The 24,496-nt window shown below is 31.2% G+C and overlaps 2 protein-coding genes across 5 annotated transcripts in view; one reads left to right on the forward strand and one right to left on the reverse strand.

Moving 5' to 3' along the window:
* The first annotated feature begins 1,600 nt into the window (after positions 1-1,600).
* LOC118185907 (maternal embryonic leucine zipper kinase-like) overlaps positions 1,601-24,496 on the forward strand; it is a 139,370-nt gene continuing 116,474 nt past the window's right edge. Inside the window, exons 1-5 of one of the 4 annotated variants that reach the window (XM_085820772.1) lie at positions 1,602-1,948; positions 15,513-15,614; positions 16,773-16,852; positions 22,487-22,572; positions 24,338-24,454. In XM_085820772.1, coding sequence (XP_085676898.1) covers positions 16,783-16,852; positions 22,487-22,572; positions 24,338-24,454 — 273 coding nt within the window. In that variant the 5' untranslated portion in view covers positions 1,602-1,948; positions 15,513-15,614; positions 16,773-16,782. Of the gene's footprint in view, positions 1,949-7,348; positions 7,712-15,512; positions 15,615-16,772; positions 16,853-22,486; positions 22,573-24,337; positions 24,455-24,496 lie in introns of those variants that run through there. The other 3 variants (XM_085820773.1, XM_085820771.1, XM_085820769.1) reach the window with 3 other exon arrangements.
* Positions 12,462-12,821, reverse strand: LOC146996331 (putative CENPB DNA-binding domain-containing protein 1). The gene has a single exon (XM_085821423.1). It carries the CDS (start codon positions 12,819-12,821, stop codon positions 12,462-12,464), a length of 360 nt encoding a protein of 119 aa, XP_085677549.1.

Raw genomic sequence — 24,496 nt, forward strand, 5'->3', positions numbered from 1 at the left:
GTTTCCAAATTTGTAGTTGCTATTGTTGTATTCCCGTCACTTTTCCTGTTTTTTTGCTCCCATACAGTTTGAAAAAGAAAGGGTCTCCAACTATTCGAATATAGATTATATCGGTCATAACTTGTGTATTCATGTTTTTCTCAGGAGATATCAATTAAATAAAAATGATAAATTGCACTCAGTGAAAAGCCATACTAATACGTTCTACGTGACGTTTCTTTCATAAAATTTAACATTCATTCACTAGATTTCTTCATAAACATTCCATAGGTGTTTTACATTATAATTATTAGAATACGCTTTTTGTATATTTTACTTTTAAATGCTTTCTTGGCAGAAAAATTATTATAACTACAATGCATTTCAGATATTAATGAAAGTATTTCTGTTCTGTACAAACAACCAACACTGTGGTGTTTCAATTAATTTGGTGTTGCTCAACATGTTCTTTCATAGCGTTGCTCAACATGGTCTCTTACTACTAAGAACATATAGTGAATTTGAATTTCAGAAAGCAGCGCCTCCTTATACTCTGTACCAGGTGAAGAACATCGGGAAAACAAAAGGACGAAAGTAAAAGTCAAGTGACCGCCATCATTCGACAAATAAGGTGAGTTCCTGGTCGAAGGTCCAAATCAGTGAACTGAAGAATCTAGTATGAGTAAAAAATGTTAAGGATGGAGAATATTAGATGGATATTTGTGCTTTTCTCTGGGAAATGAAGAAAACCTAAGAGAGTTGATGCGGTTGTTAGGATGAGTGAGAATTGATTAGAAGAAATTTCTGGCAAGTTTTTGAATATAATCTTGAATTGTATTTACTTTGAGATCACGTTGGATAGACGAATTTGGAATAAACCATGGCGCGTTGATAATCTGTCTGAGTGCTTTGTTCTTAAACATGTTTCTCCTCTTACTTCTTTTGTCTCCCTCCCCCCCTTTTTTTTTGGTTACAATGAAAAATTGATTGCAATTTTTTTTTTAAATTCCAATTGCAGATTATGAACAGTTACAGCAAAAACACAGGAACAAAGAACATAGAATAATTAAATTTAAAATATAATAAATCAGTGATTCCTCAGCGCATGAAATTAATTTCATTAAAAAGGAATCAAGTTCAAGGCCTTTCCTTGGGTTCCAAATTCCGCTAGTATAAATGAACCCTGAATTCGAAACATGATAGTTTAACAAATATTTGCACAGATGGAATCCCTGCCTGTATGACGTGTAATGTAGAAGTTATGGATGTAAAGCGCACTGTAATCTTTATATCTTAAGCGGGAAACATCTTTGATAGTTTCTGGCATGCCAGAGAAATAACTGAAAGTTTACTTTTGGACTTATTTGACAAATTTTGAAATACTTCTAATTTTATTTGTTTTTTGGCATGTTTTAGCGCTTTATGTTTTTGACATGTTTTAAAGCTTTATGTTTTTAACATGTTTTAAAGCTTTATGTTTTTGACATGTTTTAAAGCTTTATGTTTTTGACATGTTTTACAGCTTTATGTTTTTGACATGTTTTAAAGCTTTATGTTAGTTTATTTTCAAACTGATTTTAAATACTGCATGCTTTTAAATTTTGTTTTGTATGTATTCGTTCCTGTTTTTGCTTGTGCTGGGTGTCTGCATTCTTGTAAATAATCTCATATCTGCAACCAGAAATTCCTGAAGAAGGAAAATACGCCTCGACTTGTCTCGAGCGGTTGTTTCAAACATATTGGTTTGTTTTTTTTTTTGGCATTGTGGGCAGGTGTAATTTTACGCAGTTGATTTTGTGCTTTGTTATTCAAATTCAAGGAAGCCTCTTTTATAAATTAATTTTTACAGTTTCAATGATGAAAACTTCAACGAGTCTTTTCGTCTTCTAAATTAAAAATTTAGTTTTTCATGTATACAGTGAATTTTAAAAGCAACGAACGGTTAGTGAAAATTAATACTAAAACAGAGGTAATTCTCTTATACTTTTATATTTGTTCTTAAATATTTGTGTCTTTCCTTTAAATTCATTTCTATTTAATGATATGGATTTATAAAAACGAATGTTTTATAAATTGATTTATTAGCAAAATAAAAGTTTTTCTCTTGATGAAATTTTCTGTTCTACAACTTTTATTCTTTGTTGAGCTCATATATGCTTAAGTTTGAAAGTTTCCTTTTTTGACATGATCGTAAAAGAACATAACAATGAAAATGTTTCTGCACGATTTATAAAATAAGAGATCTAGTATCACTCAGTTGTGCAAATCTGATGGTGAAAAAGAAAATCAGCTTAATTTGCTAATCCAACTAATTTTTTAAGAAAATATTTCATATTTATATATATTATAAATATTTTCATAATATATATTATTACAAATAATTTATATAAGTGCCGCAGGGCATTTGTAGCTTTGATCTGAATCCTACTCTTTGAACATGAATGGCCTGGCTGCATGAAATTTTTAAAGTTCTGATTGTAACAATACAAACCAATTTCCTGTAGCAACCCAACAGGGTTTAATCCTAGTTTCCAGTGCATACGGGATTTGGCTACTTTTGGTGACTTATGATGAGCAGTAAAAACGGGGCGTATACGATGAGTAGTAAACGGGTATTCAAAGAATATATATAGTTATACATAGTATATACTATGTATATAGTGATAGTATATACATAGACGATCTTTGGGTCATTTTTGGTGTTGGCGATAATTTTCAAAATCACGCTAAGGCTGCACCGTTTACTAGGATTTTACCCCAAACAGAAAAGCATATGTCTCCATCTGCCATAACTTTAACCATATTGCGTTGTATCAGATACAACTTTTTTTTTCAGGCAAGTGTGCAGATAATCAGGAAGCATGGAATACATTTTGCCTATAATTTTACTCAATGAATTTTTTACTTTAAATCTTAAGTTTTCACATATTGCATTTAGGAGTGTTTATTATTTGGCTAATTTCTTTTCCTACTATGTTGTATATTAATGTTACATTTTAGAAAGATAGTACTGAAGTCTATTTATTTTGAGACAGCTGTGTGAAACTAACATTGCAGTGATGCTTTTTTTGCTGTTGCAGTTTACTATTAATTGAGATTCTAAATAATCAACATTTCCAACAATGCTCAAAAATTAACTTATTTTTACCTCTTGACAATAAATCAATTGATTCTACCATGTAAACAATAACTAAATAAAATCTGAAAGCCTTCAGATTTTATATTATGCCTAAGGGACATTTTGGTTGATTTTTACATTATGGTAACTTGGCGTTTTTTTAGCGAAAATTTGCGGACCAACTCTCCTACAGCAATCCTCTATTTTTTTTTTCCCGCCGCCATTTTGTCTTCACGAAGTAAAGACATGTTTCTTTTCTTTTTATCTACTGAACACTTCTTCCAACAATCTACTAGCCGAATTACACTTATGCTAGAAATTTTATCTAACAAAACTGCTCAATCATGACAAATATTCACTGCAAAATTGGGAAAAAGTGCACAATACCATACTTCTTACGTGTTTTTCAAAATAACACATACACATAAACCATGTACACGCCGACTTATTTTTACTTAAAAAAACATCCCAGAATTACACAAAAATGGCATTGCGCACACTCTTCACTATATCCATGTACACTGCATTTTTCTCATAAATTAGAAAAATTTCACGAAAATACATGACAATTTTCTGAATCTTTAAACCCGGTAAAAAGAACATATATGAAATTACCTGATCGCGAAAAAGTTTATACCCTTTCCAAATATGAACATTTCCACATATAAAATAAATAAAATATCCAAAAACTTTTACCTCTAAATCATCTATTATATTATACACGTCACCAACGAATTCATACCGCAAGCATTACAAATACTTAGTGTCAAATATTTAAATTATTTCCATGCACGTTTACTTCAACTTAAACGTATACCAAATTCCTACAAACATAAAATTCACAAAATAACTATCATTTGATTAAAATATCGCTAAACCATGTACACGTCGACTTATTTTTACTTAAAAAAACATCCCAGAATTGCACAAAAATGGCATTGCGCACACTCTTCACTATATCCATGTACACTGCTTTTTTCTCATAAATTAGAAAAAGTTCACGAAAATGCATAACAATTTTCTGAATCTTTAAACCCGGTAAAAAGAACGGTTGATCTTTACAATATGGTAACTGGTAGTTTGGCGACATTTTGGAGGCGATAAAGGTTACTGCCTGGGACTTTGGTAATAATGTGAGCAGTACTCAGTTCCGATTACGCATTATTTTGTGTGAGGGAAATGAGAGATCATGGGATATGTCGTGATATTAATGGACGAATTACGGTTCCTTAATCGGAAAAGGGGGGAAATCGGGAAAAAATCTGGAAATTTTGTATTTGGCTTTATTCTGTGTTGTGTGAAACAGTGTTCGTGAATTGTTGGATCCCATGGCCGTAACTAAAGTGAATTCGAAATGGGTATTTATGTATGTATTAATTTAATGTATGTGCTCATTTATATTTTAACTAGTGTTTTTGAATTTAATTATATTTTAATTAAATGATAGTTATTCTGTGAATTTTATGTTTGTAGGAATTTGGTATACATTTAAGTTGAAGTAAACGTGCATCGAAATAATTTAAATATTTGATACTGAGTATTTGTAATGCTTGCGGTATGAATTCGTTGGTGACGTGTATAATGTAATAGATGACTTAGAGGTAAAAGTTTTTGGATATTTTATTTATTTTATATGTGGAAATGTTCATATTTTAAAGGGTAAATACTTTTTCGCGATCAGGTAATTTCATATACGTTCTTTTTACCGGGTTTAAAGATTGAGAAAATTGTCATGTATTTTCGTGAAATTTTTCTAATTTGTGAGAAAAAAGCAGTGTATAGTGAAGAGTGTGCGCAATGCCATTTTTGTGCAATTCTGGGATGTTTTTTAAGTAAAAATAAGTCGGCGTGTACATGGTTTATGTATATGTGTTATTTTGAAAAACGCATAAGGAGTATGGTATTGTGCACTTTTTCCCAATTTTGCAGTGAATATTTGTCATGATTAAGCAGTTTTGTTAGATAAAATTTCTAGCATAAGTGTAATTCGGCTAGTAGATTGTTGGAAGAAGTGTTCAGTAGATAAAAAAAAAAGAAACATGTCTTTACTTCGTGAAGACAAAATGGCGGCGGGGAAAAAAAATAGAGGGTTGCTGTAGGAGAGTTGGTCGCCAAAAAAACGCCAAGTTACCATAATGTAAAGATCAACCAAAAGAACATATATGAAATTACCTGATCGCGAAAAAGTACATACCCTTTCCAAATATGAACATTTCCCCATATAAAATAAATAAAATATCCTAAAAATTTTACCTCTACATTATCTATTATATTACAAACCTCACTAACTAATTCATACGTTTACTTCATTACAAATGGTTACAAATACTTAGTGTCAAATATTTAAATTATTTCCATGCACGTTTACGCAAATTACTTTACTTCCACCTTACATTTAGAACAATGCATAAAAATAATATCCTCAAATAATTAAAAATACTAACTTACCTATTCTTCTTCAGAATCTTGATTACGTGTCCGATAAACTTTTCTTATTTCTGTTTCAGGATCTTTAAAATCATACTTATAGTTCACACCAAGGTACCAGGTAAAATAAATAACTTAATAAAACATCTTTACTTCTATCTCGCACAACCTTAAGAAACACTTATTACCCCTTTCAATCCCACTAAATACCCATTTCGAATTCACTTTAGTTAGGGCCATGGGATCCAAAAATTAACGAACACTGTTTCACATGACACAGAATAAAGGCAAATACAAAATTTCCAGATTTTTTCCCGATTTCCCCCCTTTCCGATTAAAGAACCGTAATTCGTCCATTAATATCACATGACATATCACATAATCTCTCATTTCCCTCACACAAAATAATGCGTAATCGGAACTGAGTACTGCTCACATTATTACCAAAGTCCCAGGTAGTAACCTTTATCGCCTCCAAAATGTCGCCAAATTACCAGTTACCATATTGTAAAGATCAGCCGACATTTTTTTCATAGAGGATTCAAAATGGGATTTGAAAAATGATATAGACATTCAAAGTCATTTGATGCAAAACACCGTTAGACATTGTAATGTCTTTGCATTGCTACGCTACCACTGTAATACCAGTAAGAAATGTAAAGAATCCTTGTACGTAAAATATCTGTGCTTGAAGATGTGCACGATGTTAATGGAACGCTTTGAAATCATTGAGTTTGTAATACAAAAATTCATTGAAGTTTTACAAAATATGAAATAGATAATAAAACAAATTCCAAATTCAGGCTTCCAGATGTCCATATTCGACTGGAGGACTACATTATTCAAAATTTGATGTCTATGTATCATTGTTTTTTGGCAAAATGAGAAACAGACATACATTCATGCAGATTCTTCATTATTTAATTTCTTTAAATATAACACAGGGCTCTAATATTTAGTGGAAACGATTTGAAAAGTGATTCAGATAATTGATCTTTGGATTATGGTAACTTGGCGGTTTTTGGCAAAAATTTGGCGACCAACTCTGCTACAGCAACCCTCTATTTTTTTTCGCCGCCATTTTGTCTTCACGAAGTAAAGACATGTTTCTTTTCTTTTTATTTACTGAACACTTTTTCCAACAATCTGCTATCCGAATTACACTTATGCTATAAATTTTATGGAACAAAACTGCTTAATCATGACAAATATTAACTGCAAAATTGGGAAAAAGTGCAGAATCGCAAACTCCTTCCTGCGTTTTTCAAAATCGCACATACACATAAACCATGTGCACGTCGACTTATTTTTACTTTAAAAAAATATCCCAGAATTGCACAAAAATGGCATTGCACACACTCTTAACTTTATCCATCTACACTGCTATTTTCTCATAAATTGCATGAAAATGCAGGAAAATTTTGTGAATCTTTAAACTCGGTAAAAAGCACATATATGAAATTACCTGATCGCGAAAAAGTATATACCCTTTCCAAGGATGAACATTTCCACATATAAAATAAATAAAATATCCAAAAACTTTTACCCATAAATTATCTATTATGTTATAAACGCCACCAACGAATTCATACCGCAAACATTAAAAATGGTTACAAATACTTAGTGTCAAATATTTAAATTATTTCCATGCACGTTTACTTCAACTGAAACGTATACCAAATTGCTACAAACATAAAATTCACAAAATAACTATCATTTAATTGAAATATAAGGAACAACTCTAATATACGCCCTAATTTCACCAAATGTGGCGATATGTGTTCTGCGCTGGTTTTTGGCGTGATTGCGTGTTGTATGGCAACCCTGTTGACGTTGAAAAATCTTTCGCTGGAGCTCGTTGATTCGCCTCTGTGTCTGAGAAGATGGGAGGGAAAGATAAAATGGTAGTTGTTGAATTGAAGTTCGGCAAAAGGAAATATGATTGTGGCTATCCTGTTGAGGGGTAGTGGGTATTTGGAAGTGTGGAAAGAGGGTCTGGGAGATTATTTTTAATGGCAGTGCATGATAGAAGTAGGGATTTGTGATTTTATTTATTTGTGAACCATAGTATAAATTTTCTGGATAGTGTGTCTGGCTGTTATGTAAATACGATAGTGATTACGTGGCGGCATGTTAAAGGCGGTATGAAATTTATATTTCTGCTATTCGAAAACTCCTTAATTCATGGTAAGTGTATTTTATTTTATCCTTGTTCTTATGTTGTAGAATGTTATGTTCATTGGTTCTTTAGTATAAATTTCTGTCGTTATTGTTGTTTTTTTGAATTGTTTGAAATTTATTTTAGTTTATTTTGTTGTTTAGTGTCTAGACTGTATAATTCGTAGATGTTTGTTGAAACAGAACGCTGTGTACATGGTATTATTTGAAATTTATTGTTGTTATGTTATTTTATTAAAGCGTAGATCGTAGATTCCTTCCTTGCCTAAATTGTGATATTTGTAGAATTTTTTTAAAGTTTAAACAGGATGCTGTGTACATGGTATTCTTTGAAATTTATTGTTGTTAATTTATTAAAGCGAGGTGTGCGTAGTTTGTAGATTCGTTCGTTACCTACATTGTGCAATTCGTAGATATTTTTTTAAGTTAAAACATGTCGCTATGTACATGGATTCTTGCCAAATATTTTTGGTTAGAAACTTTACGTTTTTGCTATCTAAATTTTTTGTTTTTGTTTCGGATTTTTAGCTAAATTGTGTGTTCAAAACGTAGTTTTTGCATGTGCGAAAAACGCGTTTTTGGAGACATTTTAGGCTAAAAGTTCAAAATGTAGATAAAAAATTTAGATAGTAATATGGCAGCGTGAAGTTTCTCGCCAAAAATATTTGGCGAGAAATTTGGCGACTTGAGGGCGCATATCAGAGTAGTTCCAAATATAACTAAACCATGTACACATCGACTTACTTGTACTTAAGAAAACATCCCAGAATTGCACAAAAATGGCATTGCGCACACTCTTCACTATATCCATGTACACTGCTGTTTTCTCATAAATTACAAAAATTTGCATGAAAATGCATGAAAATTTTGTGAATCTTTAAATCCAGTAAAAAGAACATATATGAAATTACCTGATCGCGAAAAAGTATATACCCTTTCCAAGGATGAACATTTCCACGTATAAAATAAATAAAATATCCAAAAACTTTTACCTCTAAATTATCTATTATATTATAAATGTTACCAACGAATTTATACGGCAGACATTAAAAATGGTTACAAATACTTTAGTGTCAAATATTTAAATTATTTCCACGCATGTTTACTTCAACTGAAACGTATACCAAATTGCTACAAACATAAAATTCACAAAATAACTATCATTTAATTAAAATATAACTAAACCATGTACACATCGACTTATTTTTGCTTAAGAAAATAACCCAGAATTGCACAAAAATGGCATTGCGCACACTCTTCGCTATATTCATGTACACTGCTTTTTTCTCATAAATTAGAAAAATTTCATGAAAATGCATGAAAATTTTGTGAATCTTTAAATCCGGTAAAAAGGACATATATGAAATTACCTGATCGCGAAAAAGTATATACCCTTTCCAAGGATGAACATTTGCACGTATAAAATAAATAAAATATCCAAAAACTTTTACCTCTAAATTATCTATTATAAACGTCACCAACAAATTCATAACGCAAACATTAAAAATAGTTGCAAATACTTAAATTATTTCCATGCATAGTGATGTATTTATACATAGCTGCAAATACTTAAATTATTTATAAAGGGAAAGGGTATATACTTTTTTGCGATCAGGTAATTTCATATACAGTAAGACCCCGCTTAATGCGGGGGATACGTTCCATCAAAGTAGAGCGTAATGCAGAACAGCGCTAAACGAGGCTATCTTTACATGTAAATATTGGGGTTAGGGGAAGATGGCTAGGAAATTGGTTAGGTATTAAATTTAAAAAGTATGTTTTTTTTAATAAAAATAAAACCAAACATTTATTTCTTAAAGCCCAAATTAATACCACATTATTTCTTCTTGCAAAAATAAAAACAAAATATAAATTACAAAACAAATATTCTTAAAAAAAAAACAAATAAAATTCTCAGTCATATTTAGTTAGCCTTCCGTGTTTTCAGCGTTCTGCCTGTTTGTGACAAAAGCATCTAATGTTGTTTGCCTTTTTCTTTTGCGTTGTTCTCTTAAAAGTTCTTCATAAACGGATAGAGCATCTCTAACACCATGCCTTACTTTTGAGCTCCTGTCAAAATTCGGATCATTTTCAATGAATTGATCCATTATTTCAGTTATGGTAGACAAACTCCTTTTTACAAACGCCATCGAAAGTTCTTTTTGCTCTTCTTCTGAATTCCTTGAGCTCATCATTAGAAAGACTAGCCACTGCTTCTTGAATTATTTCTTCGACATCTTCCACATTTACCCCTTCAAATTATGTCTATACAATACCGCACCAAACAAGAAATACAAGTACACTCTTTCGGATATGTATTTGAAACCTATCGCTGCATAATATTTCGGGGAATCCCCGTATGCTGCGAGTGATTTCGTGGAATCCCCGGGTTGAAATAAAAGAGCGCTAAACCGAAACAGCGTTAAGCGGGGTCTTACTGTATGTCCTTTTTACCGGATTTAAAGATTCACAAAATTTTCATGCATTTTCATGAAATTTTTCTAATTTATGAGAATAAAGCAGTGTACATGAATATAGCGAAGAGTGTGCGCAATGCCATTTTTGTGCAATTCTGGGTTGTTTTCTTAAGTAAAAATAAGTCGATGTGTACATGGTTTAGTTATATTTTAATTAAATGATAGTTATTTTGTGAATTTTATGTTTGTAGCAATTTGGTATATGTTTCAGTTGAAGTAAACATGCATGGAAATAATTTAAATATTTGACATTAAGTATTTGTAACCATTTTTAATGTCTGCCGTATAAATTCGTTGGTGACATTTATAATATAATAGATAATTTAGAGGTAAAAGTTTTTGGATATTTTATTTATTTTATATGTGGAAATGTTCATCCTTGGAAAGGGTATATACTTTTTCGCGATCAGGTAATTTCATATATGTTCTTTTTACTGGATTTAAAGATTCACAAAATTTTCATGCATTTTCATGCAAATTTTTGTAATTTATGAGAAAAAAGCAGTGTACATGGCACGTTTTAAAGATTTCACAAACTCCCTATCCATGTGCACATCGACCTATTTTCACTTTAAAAAAGAAATCATAGAATTCTACGAATTAAGCATTGGTCACTCCCTTGACTTTCTCCATGTACACATTGATGTATTTATACATAGACATGTCTATGTTACTATACATAGACAAAGTCAAGAGAGTGTGAAATGCCGAGTTTGTACAATTTTTTTACTTTCTATTTTGGGTTTTTGTAGCTGCCATCTTGAAATTGGGCCTTCCTAGCCAATTGTCAATTTTCACCAAGTGGCACCCTTAAATATACAGTGGGTGATCGGTTAATGAACATAATCCGTTCCAAGATAATGTTCGCTATCCGAATTGTTCGTTAACCGGTCACCGATTTACCATGTATGTTAAGGGGAATTCGATTAATTCGTTCTGGAGATCCTAAAAATTAAATTTAAAAAAATGTCATGTACAAGTGTAATTTCTGTGTAATATGTAAGTGTACATATAGTCTTATCAGTCCTTTTCCTTTCTTTGGGCGTTAAAGAGCATGTCCAATGTCGATTGTTTTTCTCTGTCCTTCAGGACTTTCAGGAAATGATTGATAGCAATGTCATTGTAGAGATCAGCAACCCTATTGACATCAGCTTGGTTTGGGTGCCATTTTAAGACTGTTGCTCTGACATCCTCCCAGCTCTTCAAAAGATCTTTAATGGCAGATTGTCGACCTTGCTCCTCTTTCGTCTTCCTCTTTTTCAGAAGGAAACACATTTCGCCGAGTTTCTTGGTGTTCTTCATTCAAGATTTCTTGGAGTTCTGCCGTCAAGTCACCTTCATGTTTCATTGAGCTCTTCAATGTCATCCTCGTTCACCTCCAATTCCAGATCTCTCGCAATTGTTACAATTTCATCCATAATTTCAGGGCTGTCACCCTGATCACCTCCGTCTCCTTGAACGAGGGATGGACACAGCTTTCCCCAGGCAGAAACCAACTGTCGTTGAGCGATTTCTGACCACGCCTTTTCAATAAGACGAATAGCTTCGAGAATATCGAATTTTTCTATCTAAAACGTTTTTAAAGTCATTTGAGGAGAATTGGCATGCTTCAAAACATCGCTGAAACGGCGTACGTATGAACAATTTCTTGAAACCTGCAAATAAGTAAAGTCGTATTCGAGGTAAAAACTGCACTGTCAGCCAGGGAAAGTCTATCAGCAAATTATCTTCAAGGTCCTTTGGGTGCCCTGGTGCGTTGTCCAATAGCAGCAATGCTTTGAATGACAAGTCATTGGTATCAAGGTAATCCTTGATGCTCAGGGCACGAATTTCAAATAGCCACTCTTTGAAATGAACCTGCGTGACCCATGCCCTCTGATTCGATCTCCACATCACTGGCAGTTTTCTCTTGATTATGGAATTTTTTTGAATGCTTTAATATTCTGAGAGTTATAAACGAAAAGTGGTTTAAGCTTCATATCACCACTAGCGTTAACTCCCAAAAGTAACGTCAATTGGTCTTTTGTGGGTATATACCCAGAAATACTTTTCTCATCTTTCATGATGTAGGTACGGTTCAGCATGCGCTTCCAAAACAAACCAGTTTCATCACAATTAAATATTTATTGTGGACAATACCCTTCTTTTTCAATGACTTCTTGAATTTTGAGACGGAACCTCTCAGCTTCTTTATCTGCACTAGCAGACTCACCATGCATGACCACATGTTTAATGCCAGATCTCCTTTTTAACTTTGCAAACCAGCCAGTGGCAGCTTTGAATTATATATTTTCGGATGACAAACCTTTCAATTTTTCAAAAATGTCTCTAGCCTTCTCTTGAATGATGGCCATACTAGTTACATATCTTTTCATCTCCCGTTCATTTATCCAAACTAAAAGCAAACTCTCCAGTTTTTCATGGATGGCACTTCTTTGCTTCTCAGGTGTAATTTTCGTTACTCCTTCAGCGGCTTGAGTCTTCTTGATGATAGCTAGGATTGTGCCTACTGTAGACCTGTTCAAGCCGTACTGCCTAGCATTGTCAGTTAATTTTTGTCCACTCTCTATTTTAGTTATAATCTCTTGCTTGGTTTTTATGGTGAGCACAGTTCTTGACACTCCACTCTTTTTAGGTCCCATAATATTGCCAGATTTTCAGGTTTTTTTAATAAGGAGTTTAGAGAAGCACATACGAAAATCACAAGGGCAGAAACCAACTATGGTACACAATTGACAAAGCGTCGTCGCACACTACTGTACGTGTCGTACGGTGCTGCCTCACTGCTGCATAGTATGAATGATGACGTGTCAACGCACGCGCACATCCATTTTCAGGATGAATTGAGGACTGGTGTCGGGTACTCCGAGAGCTGAGAGGTTTTCATTAGAATTAGTTTTTGTTCGTTATCCGAATATTGTTCATTGTCCGAACACAAAAATCTGCCCTGAAAGTGTTCATTGTCCGAACTATTTGTTCACCGATCACCCACTGTATTTTTACCAGAAATTCTCGCTAAGCAATACAATTTAGGGCCAGTGATGCGTGAGTGCGATGTCTCAAAATACAATATCTTTGCTTTTGTTTTATGTAGCACTGCTTCTCAGTAAGCCAAATTAACTTTTTTTTTTTTTTTTTTTTTTTTTTTTTTTACATAAGAATGTAAGTTAACTGCAATTTCCAACTTTTTCTTGCATTTTATTAAAAAATTGTGACCTGTTTTTCACAGAACAGCAAACGGTGTGAACAACAACATGAAATATTTTCAAAGTTATGGGGCTAGTGATACTTGTGTGTATACTCAAAACATTAAAAACATCTGCTGTTTGCTAAAATGGCACATTTCTGAATCCGCTTCTGGTAACAAGAGAGTATCACAAATTTATATATGGTCCTTGCTAAGTAAGGAAGATGGCTATTTTGTTATTATTTTAAAAGCCATTAAAGATTTTATTTGATCAGAATGATTAGCACAAGTTTTAATGAATTTGTGTGCAATATTTTTCCCAATGCACATTTTTATTTAATTTGTTGTATACTATATTCAGAACTTGTTGCTTGTCTCTAACTAATAAAGAAAATCTATTCTTCCAAACCTCTTTCAGAATCACTGGCATAAAATGAGGTATTTCCATCAACTTTATGGTCAGTGGTTAAACGCACTGGCAAAATTTTTAGATATCCCAGAATATTCAGTTTCAAATCATGTGAGATGTCAATTTTCCATTTTATATAAGATGATGAAATTTTGCCTATGTTTTCAAAGTTATACAGTACAAAGTCCATTATCCGGAATAATCTATAATCCGGACCTCAAAGCTACAAATTTTTTTTTTTTGGTATGCTTTACGCATGCGCGTAATGTGTTTCGCGTGTGCTTTGAGAGGATGTGTCTCCAGATACATTAAAAAATGCTTGGTATAATTTATGGCGAGCTACCATATTTCATGGTGAGGGTGATGAAGATGATAGCCGCAAATTTGAAGGTTTTCGGTTATCGCAAACTAAAGGTGAAATTTTCCAGTTATTGGATTTTTTAAAGAAATGTGTATTTTGTAATAAATGAAGATGATATAACAGAAGTTTTTCATTGCGATGACAGTGCTTCAATCATCAATCAATTAACGGACGGCGAAATCTGTAGTATGGTTCTAGATCCAGAAAATACCGTTTCTGATAGTGAAGAAAGTGATAGAGAGGTTATTGAAAACCTTGACTTTGTCCATGTACACATCAAACTATGTTCACTTAAAAAAGTCAAAGGAGCAGCCAACCAAAAAATATATATAATCTCAATAAACTACATTTTAAATCGAGCAATGAAATAACATAAAAAAAGTCATCTTTGCACTACACAAAGGAAATATCCACTTATTTTATTTACGAATTAACATGTCTTCAATCAAACAAAATTCCTTAACAGCATCCCAAAACTTCCTAAAATTATCTGAACTAGAATCTGTATACTGGCATCACTACATAAATTCGCAAAATAAGAGTAAAAAGTATCCGTACTGCGACCTTCGACCATATGCATTTCATTTCTTCAAACAGAACACTCAATAATGGCTACTAAGTAAACTTTCATTTACACACCAGTCAAGTAATGCTTTTTTCCCCTTTCTTTCCAAATTGTACAGAAACCTCAAATTGATCTTATCACATTCAGCCATTTTACTGTCTAAACCACAAAACAAGCAATATACTTCCTAACCAACACACACACAAGCACTTACTAATTTACTGCAATCATGCAACCGATTATGTCATAATAGAGTTTCCATAACATTCAACTACTCAGGCTACCCTAAATGAAGAAACAACTTGGCGATAAAGGAAACAACTTCGCAATAATACAAGAAGTACCCTTCTCTCTACTCAAACCTCCCCCCTTTTTTAATGCTAGGTATACTAGAAAGCAAAAGGATCTTTTATTCGCAATCTTTTTTGTTTATCTATTTTAATCAATGCCTATTCCATCAAAAATTAGCCGCATGTACTTTCACGAAATCCCAACAAAATATTATTTGATCTTTCCTTAAGTCAGATTGCTACATAAGAAATTAACTTAAAATTGCTTTATTTCATATTTTCTGAGATTTAATTTAAGTGTGATTTTTTTGGTTTGTTTTCTATTTTCTTTCCTCTCCATTTTCTTAGTTTAAATATTTGTCTCTTTGCATTTTATTGATGTATCTGAAATGTTCAAGATTTTTTCATATGCCCTAATTGGTCTTTTTTTTTTTTTTTTTTTGCTCTGGTTCTTTTTAATACATGTATATTGCTTGTAATATGTCACTAATTGTTATTTTAACACTTACCTATTATTTCAGGTTTTTGCATTGTATTGCAACCACCTTGGCAAAGTCTGGTGAATTTTATTATTTATATGGTTTGGCGAATTTTACAAAAGAAAAAGAACAGCTACTTTTTATGTAAACAAAATTATATATTACATACATATTTTATGTTTCAAATATACATTTCTTTAAAAACAGTCAGTAAACCTAGTTACAAATGGTGTTTTTGTTGTATTTTTGTAGCTTTTAGAAAAGATTCAAATCATTATTCATTTAGCAATTTTGCAGCAAAATACTGTATTCTCACAGAAATTTCACCTCTGTTTCTTCTATTATAGAAGAATCCTATGAGCATCAATTTCTTCTTCGCCAAGTCTTTAAGACAAAAAACAATGATAATTTTTCTGTAAGCAAAAAGAATGTATTTAAAAATGGTGATGTTGGAAACTGAATATTTGTCATGCACATGGTTGCCTTATGTGTTTGGTTAACAAAGACAGGTGTATTGCAAAACTTTGGCGACTTCTACTAAGATGGTTGTGATTAACACATAAGCACCTTATTTCATTTCATTGATAAAAATACACATAATATTCCCAAACATCATGCAAAAAAAAAAAAAAAAAAAAAAAAAAAAAAAACTTGATAAGCATTTGGAAACATCTTTTGAGCTTACAGTGAATTTCTACAGTTTTAAAGTCTGAATCTTTTTAAAATTGGAAGATATGTCCCCTAAACTCTAAGTTCCTGCTGCAGTTTAAACATAGATAGCTAATTTTGCATGCTGTGAAAGTTATTTATCTCGAATTTAAGACTAATGCTTTATTGTGCTTCTAATTTTTCGTAATTTACATGTTCTTAATGCAGGGAAAATTGTGAAAGCAGAAATACATCATAATAAATTACATGGCTATAAATTACAACATTACAGTTCAAATGCTGAAGTCTTGCTAAACTTTAGAATCGAGCATGTACGGTCACTGAAACACTCTAATCTCTAGAAATGTATCATTCATTGTATTTTAGATATCTAGGTATTCAATAAAATTGTTTCGTAAGAATAAATTACAAATTTGTCAAGTTTAGAAAATTATATTTTATTTCTAAAAAGTCATTTTCCATTTGTGTATGCTCTTTTATAAATGATTGTTTTAGATTCCTAAAAATTTAAAGTTCATTATGATATGTTTTAAAATATTGTGAATTTCAGCTTTGTGAAATAAATAACATATATTTTTATAGTACAATTCAATTTTAGGATATAAATTATATGTACTTTTTTATGTTTTGTAGGTAAAAGAAAATGCCATCTAAACCATGTACATATCCTGCTTTGGAAGGGTTGTATGTACTACACCAAACATTAGGCACAGGTATTAATTGAATTTAATGTTTACTCATAATAAATACATGCAAAAAGGATTATTCTGTATTTAAAATTCCAGGCATAACCTACAATTAAAATTATATTTGGCGTTCAACTGAAATCATATGTTTATAAAATATACAAAATGTCAAAGTAATGGAAGAGAATAAGACCTGGTGGTGCAGAGGTTTGCACGTCCCACAGCAACACCATAGGTCCAAACTTTGATCCTCGGGCTGCCCAAGGTGGACTCAGCCTTTTATCCCTTGAGTGTGTCATTAGAAGGAGTACCAAGTTTACTTGAGGACTAAACACCAGGGATCCTGTGACAAGCTGACCACTTGTCCAGGGTATATGCTCTACACTCTAGGGACAATGGTCAAGAAAGCAGATATCAGGGCACTGTAGGCCATGGATCACTAAAGGCTGTTGTGCTACTGAGTTTAGTTTTAATGGTAGAGAATAATTGTTATATTGTTCAATATTTTGGTTTTTAACATCTGTTTTAACTTTTAATGAGAGAAATAATTGTCTGAAAAAATATTTTGAAGCATGTGTATAAAATTTAATTGATGCATGTATAAGATCTTGCTATGTGAGCTAAACCATATGAGGTAGAACATTTCTAGTGTGTAACATGGTATAACCATGTTATACCTTGTAAGATAAAACAATTCTGGAAAATGTTTTCCTTAGAAGTGATTACATATTTTTGTTAGTTATTTCCTTTTAAAAGAAATGAGGTATAAATTATTGCTTTAATAACTAACTGAGCTAACTTAATGAATTGTCTTAATTTAATAACTATATAAACAATACATTTATACTCATTTTTAAATGTTTAGGACTTTTGACATGTGACTAATTTAAAATGAAATTTAAGTTGATTTAAAATGAAATTTAAATTAATTTAAATACTGTATACTTTCAAGGTACTTGTGTATTAGCACAGCCCTTGGCACAATTTGGAGACTTTGTACAAAAGAAAAAAGGAATAATTATGATTTCTAAAAATTATTTATGATTAACTTATTCACATGTTAATTATGTATTTATCTTGGAAATCAATCAATTAACCCTGCTTACAAATAGGTTTTCCTTCTTTTGTTTTGATTCAAACCAGTTGTACACGTAAGCAATTTTGTGGCAAAATTCTGTATTCTTGAAAATAATTTTTTATAATTTCTTTCAGTATAGGCAAATCTCACAAGTGCATATTTTAAAACAGTTTAAGCAACAGCAAGAAAAAGAAAAAAAAAAAAAAAAAAAACCATTCAAAAGTGCTCTTTTAAAGCATAGTATTATTTATCAGTTGAGACTATTAGTACATATGGCTCAAGTAGAATAGCAAAATATTTTATATGATACTAGATTAATGAGAACATTACATATATTCTGTATATCTGAAAATATGTAATAAATATGTATAAAAATATGTAACAATTCTATAAAAATATTTAATGTTTTTAATTAGATTTATCATGACTTAAATGCATTTTTATTGAAATCCATAAGATTAAAAAGTAAAAAAATAATGTTCTTCAGAATTTTGCTTTTAAATAGCTTAGTTTATTAATCAATAATAGATAGATTTAATTTGAAAGATTAATACCTTACATTTTGCCAAATGGCAACAAACTCGAATGAAAAGTGAAATAACACATTTATAGTGGACAACATTTAAAAAGTGAATAAAAAAGCAAAATCATGTTTTTAAACTTATGGCCCTTTTGGTCTAAAAGGGAAAATCACAATTTGTCTATAAAAACCATTTTCACAAATGAAAGCAAAAATGGCACTATTGGTTGTTAAAACTGAAGAATGAGTTTGGCTGAAGAACTGTTATAGCATGACTGCCAGAATTTGGAGCAATATTAAAATTTGGCAACTTCTGCTAAGATGGTTTTGCTAATGCCTGAGTACCAGTTTTAAGCTACGATTAAAATAGCATCTTCCGCAAAGTAAAATAATTACTGAATATAATGTTAGTATGTTATAATTTATTCATTTATTTGTAACAGTGGATTAAGAATTTGATTAAATATATAATCCATTTGAACACAGATTTGCTGTTTTATAATACAAAACTTAATATATAAGCTTTTGAAGTCCCAGCAGTTGTTAGTTGACTAATAATTAACCATATTCGAATATGATGTAATGTAATATACGGGTGTGACTGCAACCCTCCTGGCTAATAATAATCGGCCTTATAATTAGCACAGCACACCCAACACAGATAAACAAAAATACAGTTAAAAGATTAAAACAGAAATACAGTCAAAAACATAAGCCAAAATTTCCAGTATTTTTCTATTGCCATTTATAAAGTTCATCAAATCCTTTGCAAATCCAAACTCTTTATTGCGGCAGTAGAATTCCTTTATGTTACCATGTTTTTTCCTAACATGTTGCAATAATATGCAGTCTTTGATGAAATGTTGGGCATTGCCTTCACTATGAAAAACTACAAAGACTATTATTTTGTGAATTAAATCTCTTCAGGTACGCTGGGAAGCGCCTGTGTCCAGTAATTATTTGACTATAATCAGAATCACATATCATTCTGATATTTTTAGAAACTTCAAGTTCAACAAATAATCTTCCCCTTTTCCCCAAAATGTTCCATTTCTCTTTAAAGCAATCATAATAGAAATCCTTGATTTTACCAATAAGAATTCTTTTTGATGCTTAAATACCGAACACATCCCTGATATTACCCATGGCAGCCTCTTTGGCCAGCAAGCTGGCCCTCTCATTGCATATAACACCAATATGGGCTTTCACCCAGTTTTATTTTGGGAATTAAATCTCTTCAGGTACGCTTTGAAGTGCCTGTGTCCAGTAATTATTTGACTATAATCAGAATCACATATCATTCTGATATTTTTAGAAACTTTAAAGTTCAACAAATAATCTTCCCCTTTTCCCCAAAATGTTCCATTTCTCTTTCCAGCAATCATAATAGAAATCTTTGATTTTACCAATAAGAATTCTTTTTGATGCTTAAATACCAAACACATCCCTGATATTACCCATGGCAACCTCTTTGGCCAGCAAGCTGGCCTTCTCGTTGCGTATAACACTAATATGGGCTTTCACCGAGTTCATTTTCACTTCTTGTATTTTATAAGAAGTGAAAATGAAACAAGATCTTTTATATATGAGACCAAAATATTGATGTTATCAACATTTGCTAGTGTTTCCAAACCAGATAATGAGTCTATATAAGTATTAATGTATGTTTTTATGATCAGGTTTTCATCAATCCATTTAAGAGTAAAGTTATAAAATCTAACTCATTGCTAATTATATGTAATTTTAGTTATATATAACATTAGCTTTAGTTTAGAAATGCCCAGTTTAAATACTGAAAGTCAAATTAGTTGATCAAAAGGTGTTGAAATTTTTATTCCCCAATCGCATTGACCAAAATATATTCAATTGATATAAGTTATTTTTTGCATCTAGAATTGCTAAATGTATTTTTTACTTATGCAAGCAAAGACATACTTCTGATTTTGAATATTCTGAAGTCTCAAACCAACAAATATTTTATAAAAATTCAATACAAGCAAATAATTTATTAATTTTTTTGGTTGTAAATGTACTTGGTCCAATCTGATATGTTCTTGCAGTATTTTAGGAATGATTCAAATAAGTCTTTATATTTAACATATCACAAAGTTGGAAATCCAGGCATCCAATATTCAGAACGATTCAATATCTAGACTTCCAAACCACTAACCAATAATAACAATATAAAAAAAGCCTTTCAGAGCCTAGAAAGATAAAATTATAATGCTCAGCAAAAGGAAACAGGTATGCTGTAAATGGTACTTTTTTCCTGATTGATTTTCCTGTATATCACTTTCAAATACCTACTGTCTAGGGAGTTGCACCATAGCCAATGACAGTACATTAATTATTATATTGACAATAGCTGGGTTCACAATTTTGACTGTTGATTGGTTATGAGGGGTTGGCATTTTTTTATTTGATGTAAATGAAAACTTAAGTCTAGTATTCTCATGGCTACATGCCATCTTACTATATTTAAACTGATGATCTAAAATCCAGAAATATCTGGAATCGCCGATGTTCTGACGATTCCGAATTTCAGGCTTATGTGTATTATTTTCAGCTACAAATTTCCTTTTAGAATTTGGAAGAAAAAGCTTTTTTTATCCTTAGATTTCTACTCTGCTTTTAATTTGATCGAAGTTGTTTTTCCCATTAACCATTTCAATGGTTCAGCCTTTTGTATTTATTCATTAAAGGCTGTAAATGAATAGCAGTTATTATTATCTAGGTTTGTTCTTGATGCCTTGTTAAACCAAGATTACTTGCTTTAACATTTGTTTTCTTTTTTTTTTTTTTTCCATTCATTATGATAGTATTTATATCCTTAAAGAAAATGAGAAAAAATGATTTTAATAGCAAGATAATATATATAACAAAGGACAACATATTTAATGATTGGATAAAAGAAGTCCCAATGCTTAGAGGATTAATAAATTGTTGTCACTTCAATGATTAAGATTCATTATTATGAGGTTTGTACAGTGTTTAAATGTTTTTGGATTTTTGTTACTTATAAGCTTCTAATTTTGTCCAAAATTTGCAAATGATCCTTAATTTTTGGGTACTTTTCTGTTTTGCCATTGCAAACGATAAAGTTGCCAGTAATGGTACAACTGATGCCAAACGGAATATCTTTGCTGGTAACCTTTTACACCTCAGTTTCAAAGTAAGTTGCAGCCATTTCTTATTGGATTGATTGTTTCTTTCAATACTGGCATCCGATTACATAGAATTTTTACAAGATAGTTAAATTTTATCCTTTAAGACAATTCGCAGTAATTAAGTAAATTAGAATGCAATCACACCACTCACCCAAAGGCGAAAATATAGAAAAGGCGAAATCAAGTGTTAAATTCATCAATTCTAATGAGAATGCACTAGCAAGGTAAAGCACTGCGGTTTTACATAATTTCTTTGTAAGCTACTCGTACGAATTGAAATAATTCTTGCATTTAAACTTGTATTCCAAATTAAGATTTAACTTGAAATTTATGTAGAGAATAATCTTAGATTTCTGTAGCATAGTTTACGTGAGATGAGATCACTTGGGGTCACGTGATACGAACCGGCGAATCAGGATTTTGAACCATGAAAGCATAGTAAATTCTTAAATTAATGTCTTTTTACAAATTTATTGTCTTTATTTATTGGGTTTTTACAAAATTTTAAACCATATTAAAATGTTTATACCTTCAAAATAAAAAATTCTTAGAACTAACATTTGTTAATATTTTTCATGTGTATACTCTATGTTGTTGTCAACAAAGTGTTTGGCGAGATTTGCAGCAGTGAAATGGAAAAGTATCAATTTTTTGTGATCTGACATCTCTAGCTTGTCGACAGCTAATCAACACTGATGTAGGTCTTTCATAAACATAAATTTCTTAAAGAAACTGCTTGAAATGGGAGGGATATCAGTAGCACAATACCTAATTTATTATGGTTGGTTAATGAAATTTTCAAACTTAAGATCCAAATAAGATCATATTATCCTTTTAAAAAATGTGCATATGTCTCATAAATATTGCATTCCATCAAAATATTCTTTGTGTTTTAGGTGGTTTTGCAAAAGTAAAGCTTGCAACACATGCCTTAACTGGAGAAAAAGTTGCAATAAAGATTATGGATAAAGCTGCTTTGGGGGTAAGAATTCTTTATTTCAATGTTTTATATTAAAATATATTTAATAAATATGAAATATGGAACTGTAAAAACTGAACTTTCTTAATGTCGATAAAATTTACATTACTAATTTTGTGCATTATTCCATGCATGGAATTAGCAATATAAGAGTGTTTTCTAAGAGTAAGATTTTCATTTTGATTCTTCTAATACTTAAAAAAAAATTGTAGAATTGTTAAGTAATGCCTTGTAACTTTATATTTCATTCTAGTTGTCTTTTTACTATGTGTTAGCTCTGAAAGTTAGCTTGGAAATGGAATGCATTTATGTATTAGACTTCTAAAATTCTTTGGAATTAGACTAAGCTGGATAAGCAAGAAGTTTGAGAAAGTATAAAGAGTAGCATTTTAAAACTGTCATATAGTTTCTAACTGTTAAAAAAAAATCATATAGTTTCTAACTATGCCTGTTTTTCATCATGTCTCCCAGCAGATCGCATATCTCCTGGTTTTTAATTTTTAGCCTTTCTTAAAAGGAAACTGAGAAGGAAAATATTTTTTTGCATAAATGAAAGTTAATGAATTGATGCAACTTAAATTGTCCTAATTCCGTTTCCCCACCTCATGTGATTTTCAGCATAATTTTTCATGTTAAATTTTATTTTTCTTGAGTTGTCCCAATCTACAATCATCAGACATTTAGAACTTTTTTGAAGACTTAACCAATGCTTAATCAGATAATATTCATATTTAATTTTGCTTTCTGTCAATAAATTGTATTTCACTAAGTTTAGCTGCACAACAATATTACATTAAATGTTTTATATTCACTGTACTAAAAAGTACTTTAATGAATGAAAGCTTTTCTGACCTACTCAAGATTTTCCGCAAGGGTATAGTATTATTATTAGCGGATAATCTAATTAAATATTTTTTTGTTTTATATTAGAATAAATAGTTCAGTAATTGGGATCAGGCATTATAAAAGTGAATTTTTTTTAAATGGCATACTACACAGTGCAAAAGCCTCTCTAAAACTAGTTTTTTCTGCAAGAACTTTCAATTTTTTTTATGTACTTCTAAGTTAGCAACTATGAAATTACACTTATTCACAGCAGAATTTCAGTACAGGGTGATAATATTCGGTGACAACAATTTGAAAAGTGAAATAACGCTTATTGTGAATCGACGCAAAATGCTAAAACGAAATCTTCTGGGCAAATTGCCCCTTTTGGATTAAAAAAAAAGAAAAACTTTAAAGAATAGGAAATGATTGAATAAATCTGTAAATTTAATTATGGCATGTAATGTTAACTGCTGATGGAGCCAGCAGTGCACTGTTAGCTACACTGAATGCACCATTATTATACATCCTAATTGCATATGAGTGGAAGGTAATGGCAGATTTAGCGTAGAATTCAATTTAAACAAAGTCTTACTGCTGCAGGTTTTGTAAGTAATAGCTTTATTTTTTGGTCATTTAAACATATAAAAAATTATTGAAAGTAATTTCTTTGCTGAATATGTAGTTCTTTTTTATTGTGGTGTAAAATACTTTAATGCATTTTTACCAACATACTCTTTCAGTAGGTAGTAATTTCCTAAAATATTTTTCTGTCATTAATCTCATTTTACCTCAGTTACACTTTTCCCCTGTTACTTGTACAGATTGTTACCCTAATGCTGATATTGTTATTGGTTTTTTCTTTTGTACTAATTTCCCTTGTATTAATTTTCCCTTGTTATACTTAATTTAATTTATGCTAGGATATTCTTGTTCTTTTTAGGATGATCTTCCACGAGTGCAGGTAGAAATTGAAGCAATGCAAGAATTGAATCATCCAAATATATGCAAACTCTATCAAGTTATAGAAACTGAGAAAATGTTCTTTTTAATCTTGGAGGTAAAGTACTATAAAAAAATGCTCTTTGTAGTGTTTTAGTTT

This window comes from Stegodyphus dumicola, chromosome 7 (genome assembly GCF_044657685.1).
Source record: "Stegodyphus dumicola isolate Sdum_Otavi_A_Nest chromosome 7, ASM4465768v1".
Lineage (NCBI taxonomy): Eukaryota > Metazoa > Arthropoda > Arachnida > Araneae > Eresidae > Stegodyphus > Stegodyphus dumicola.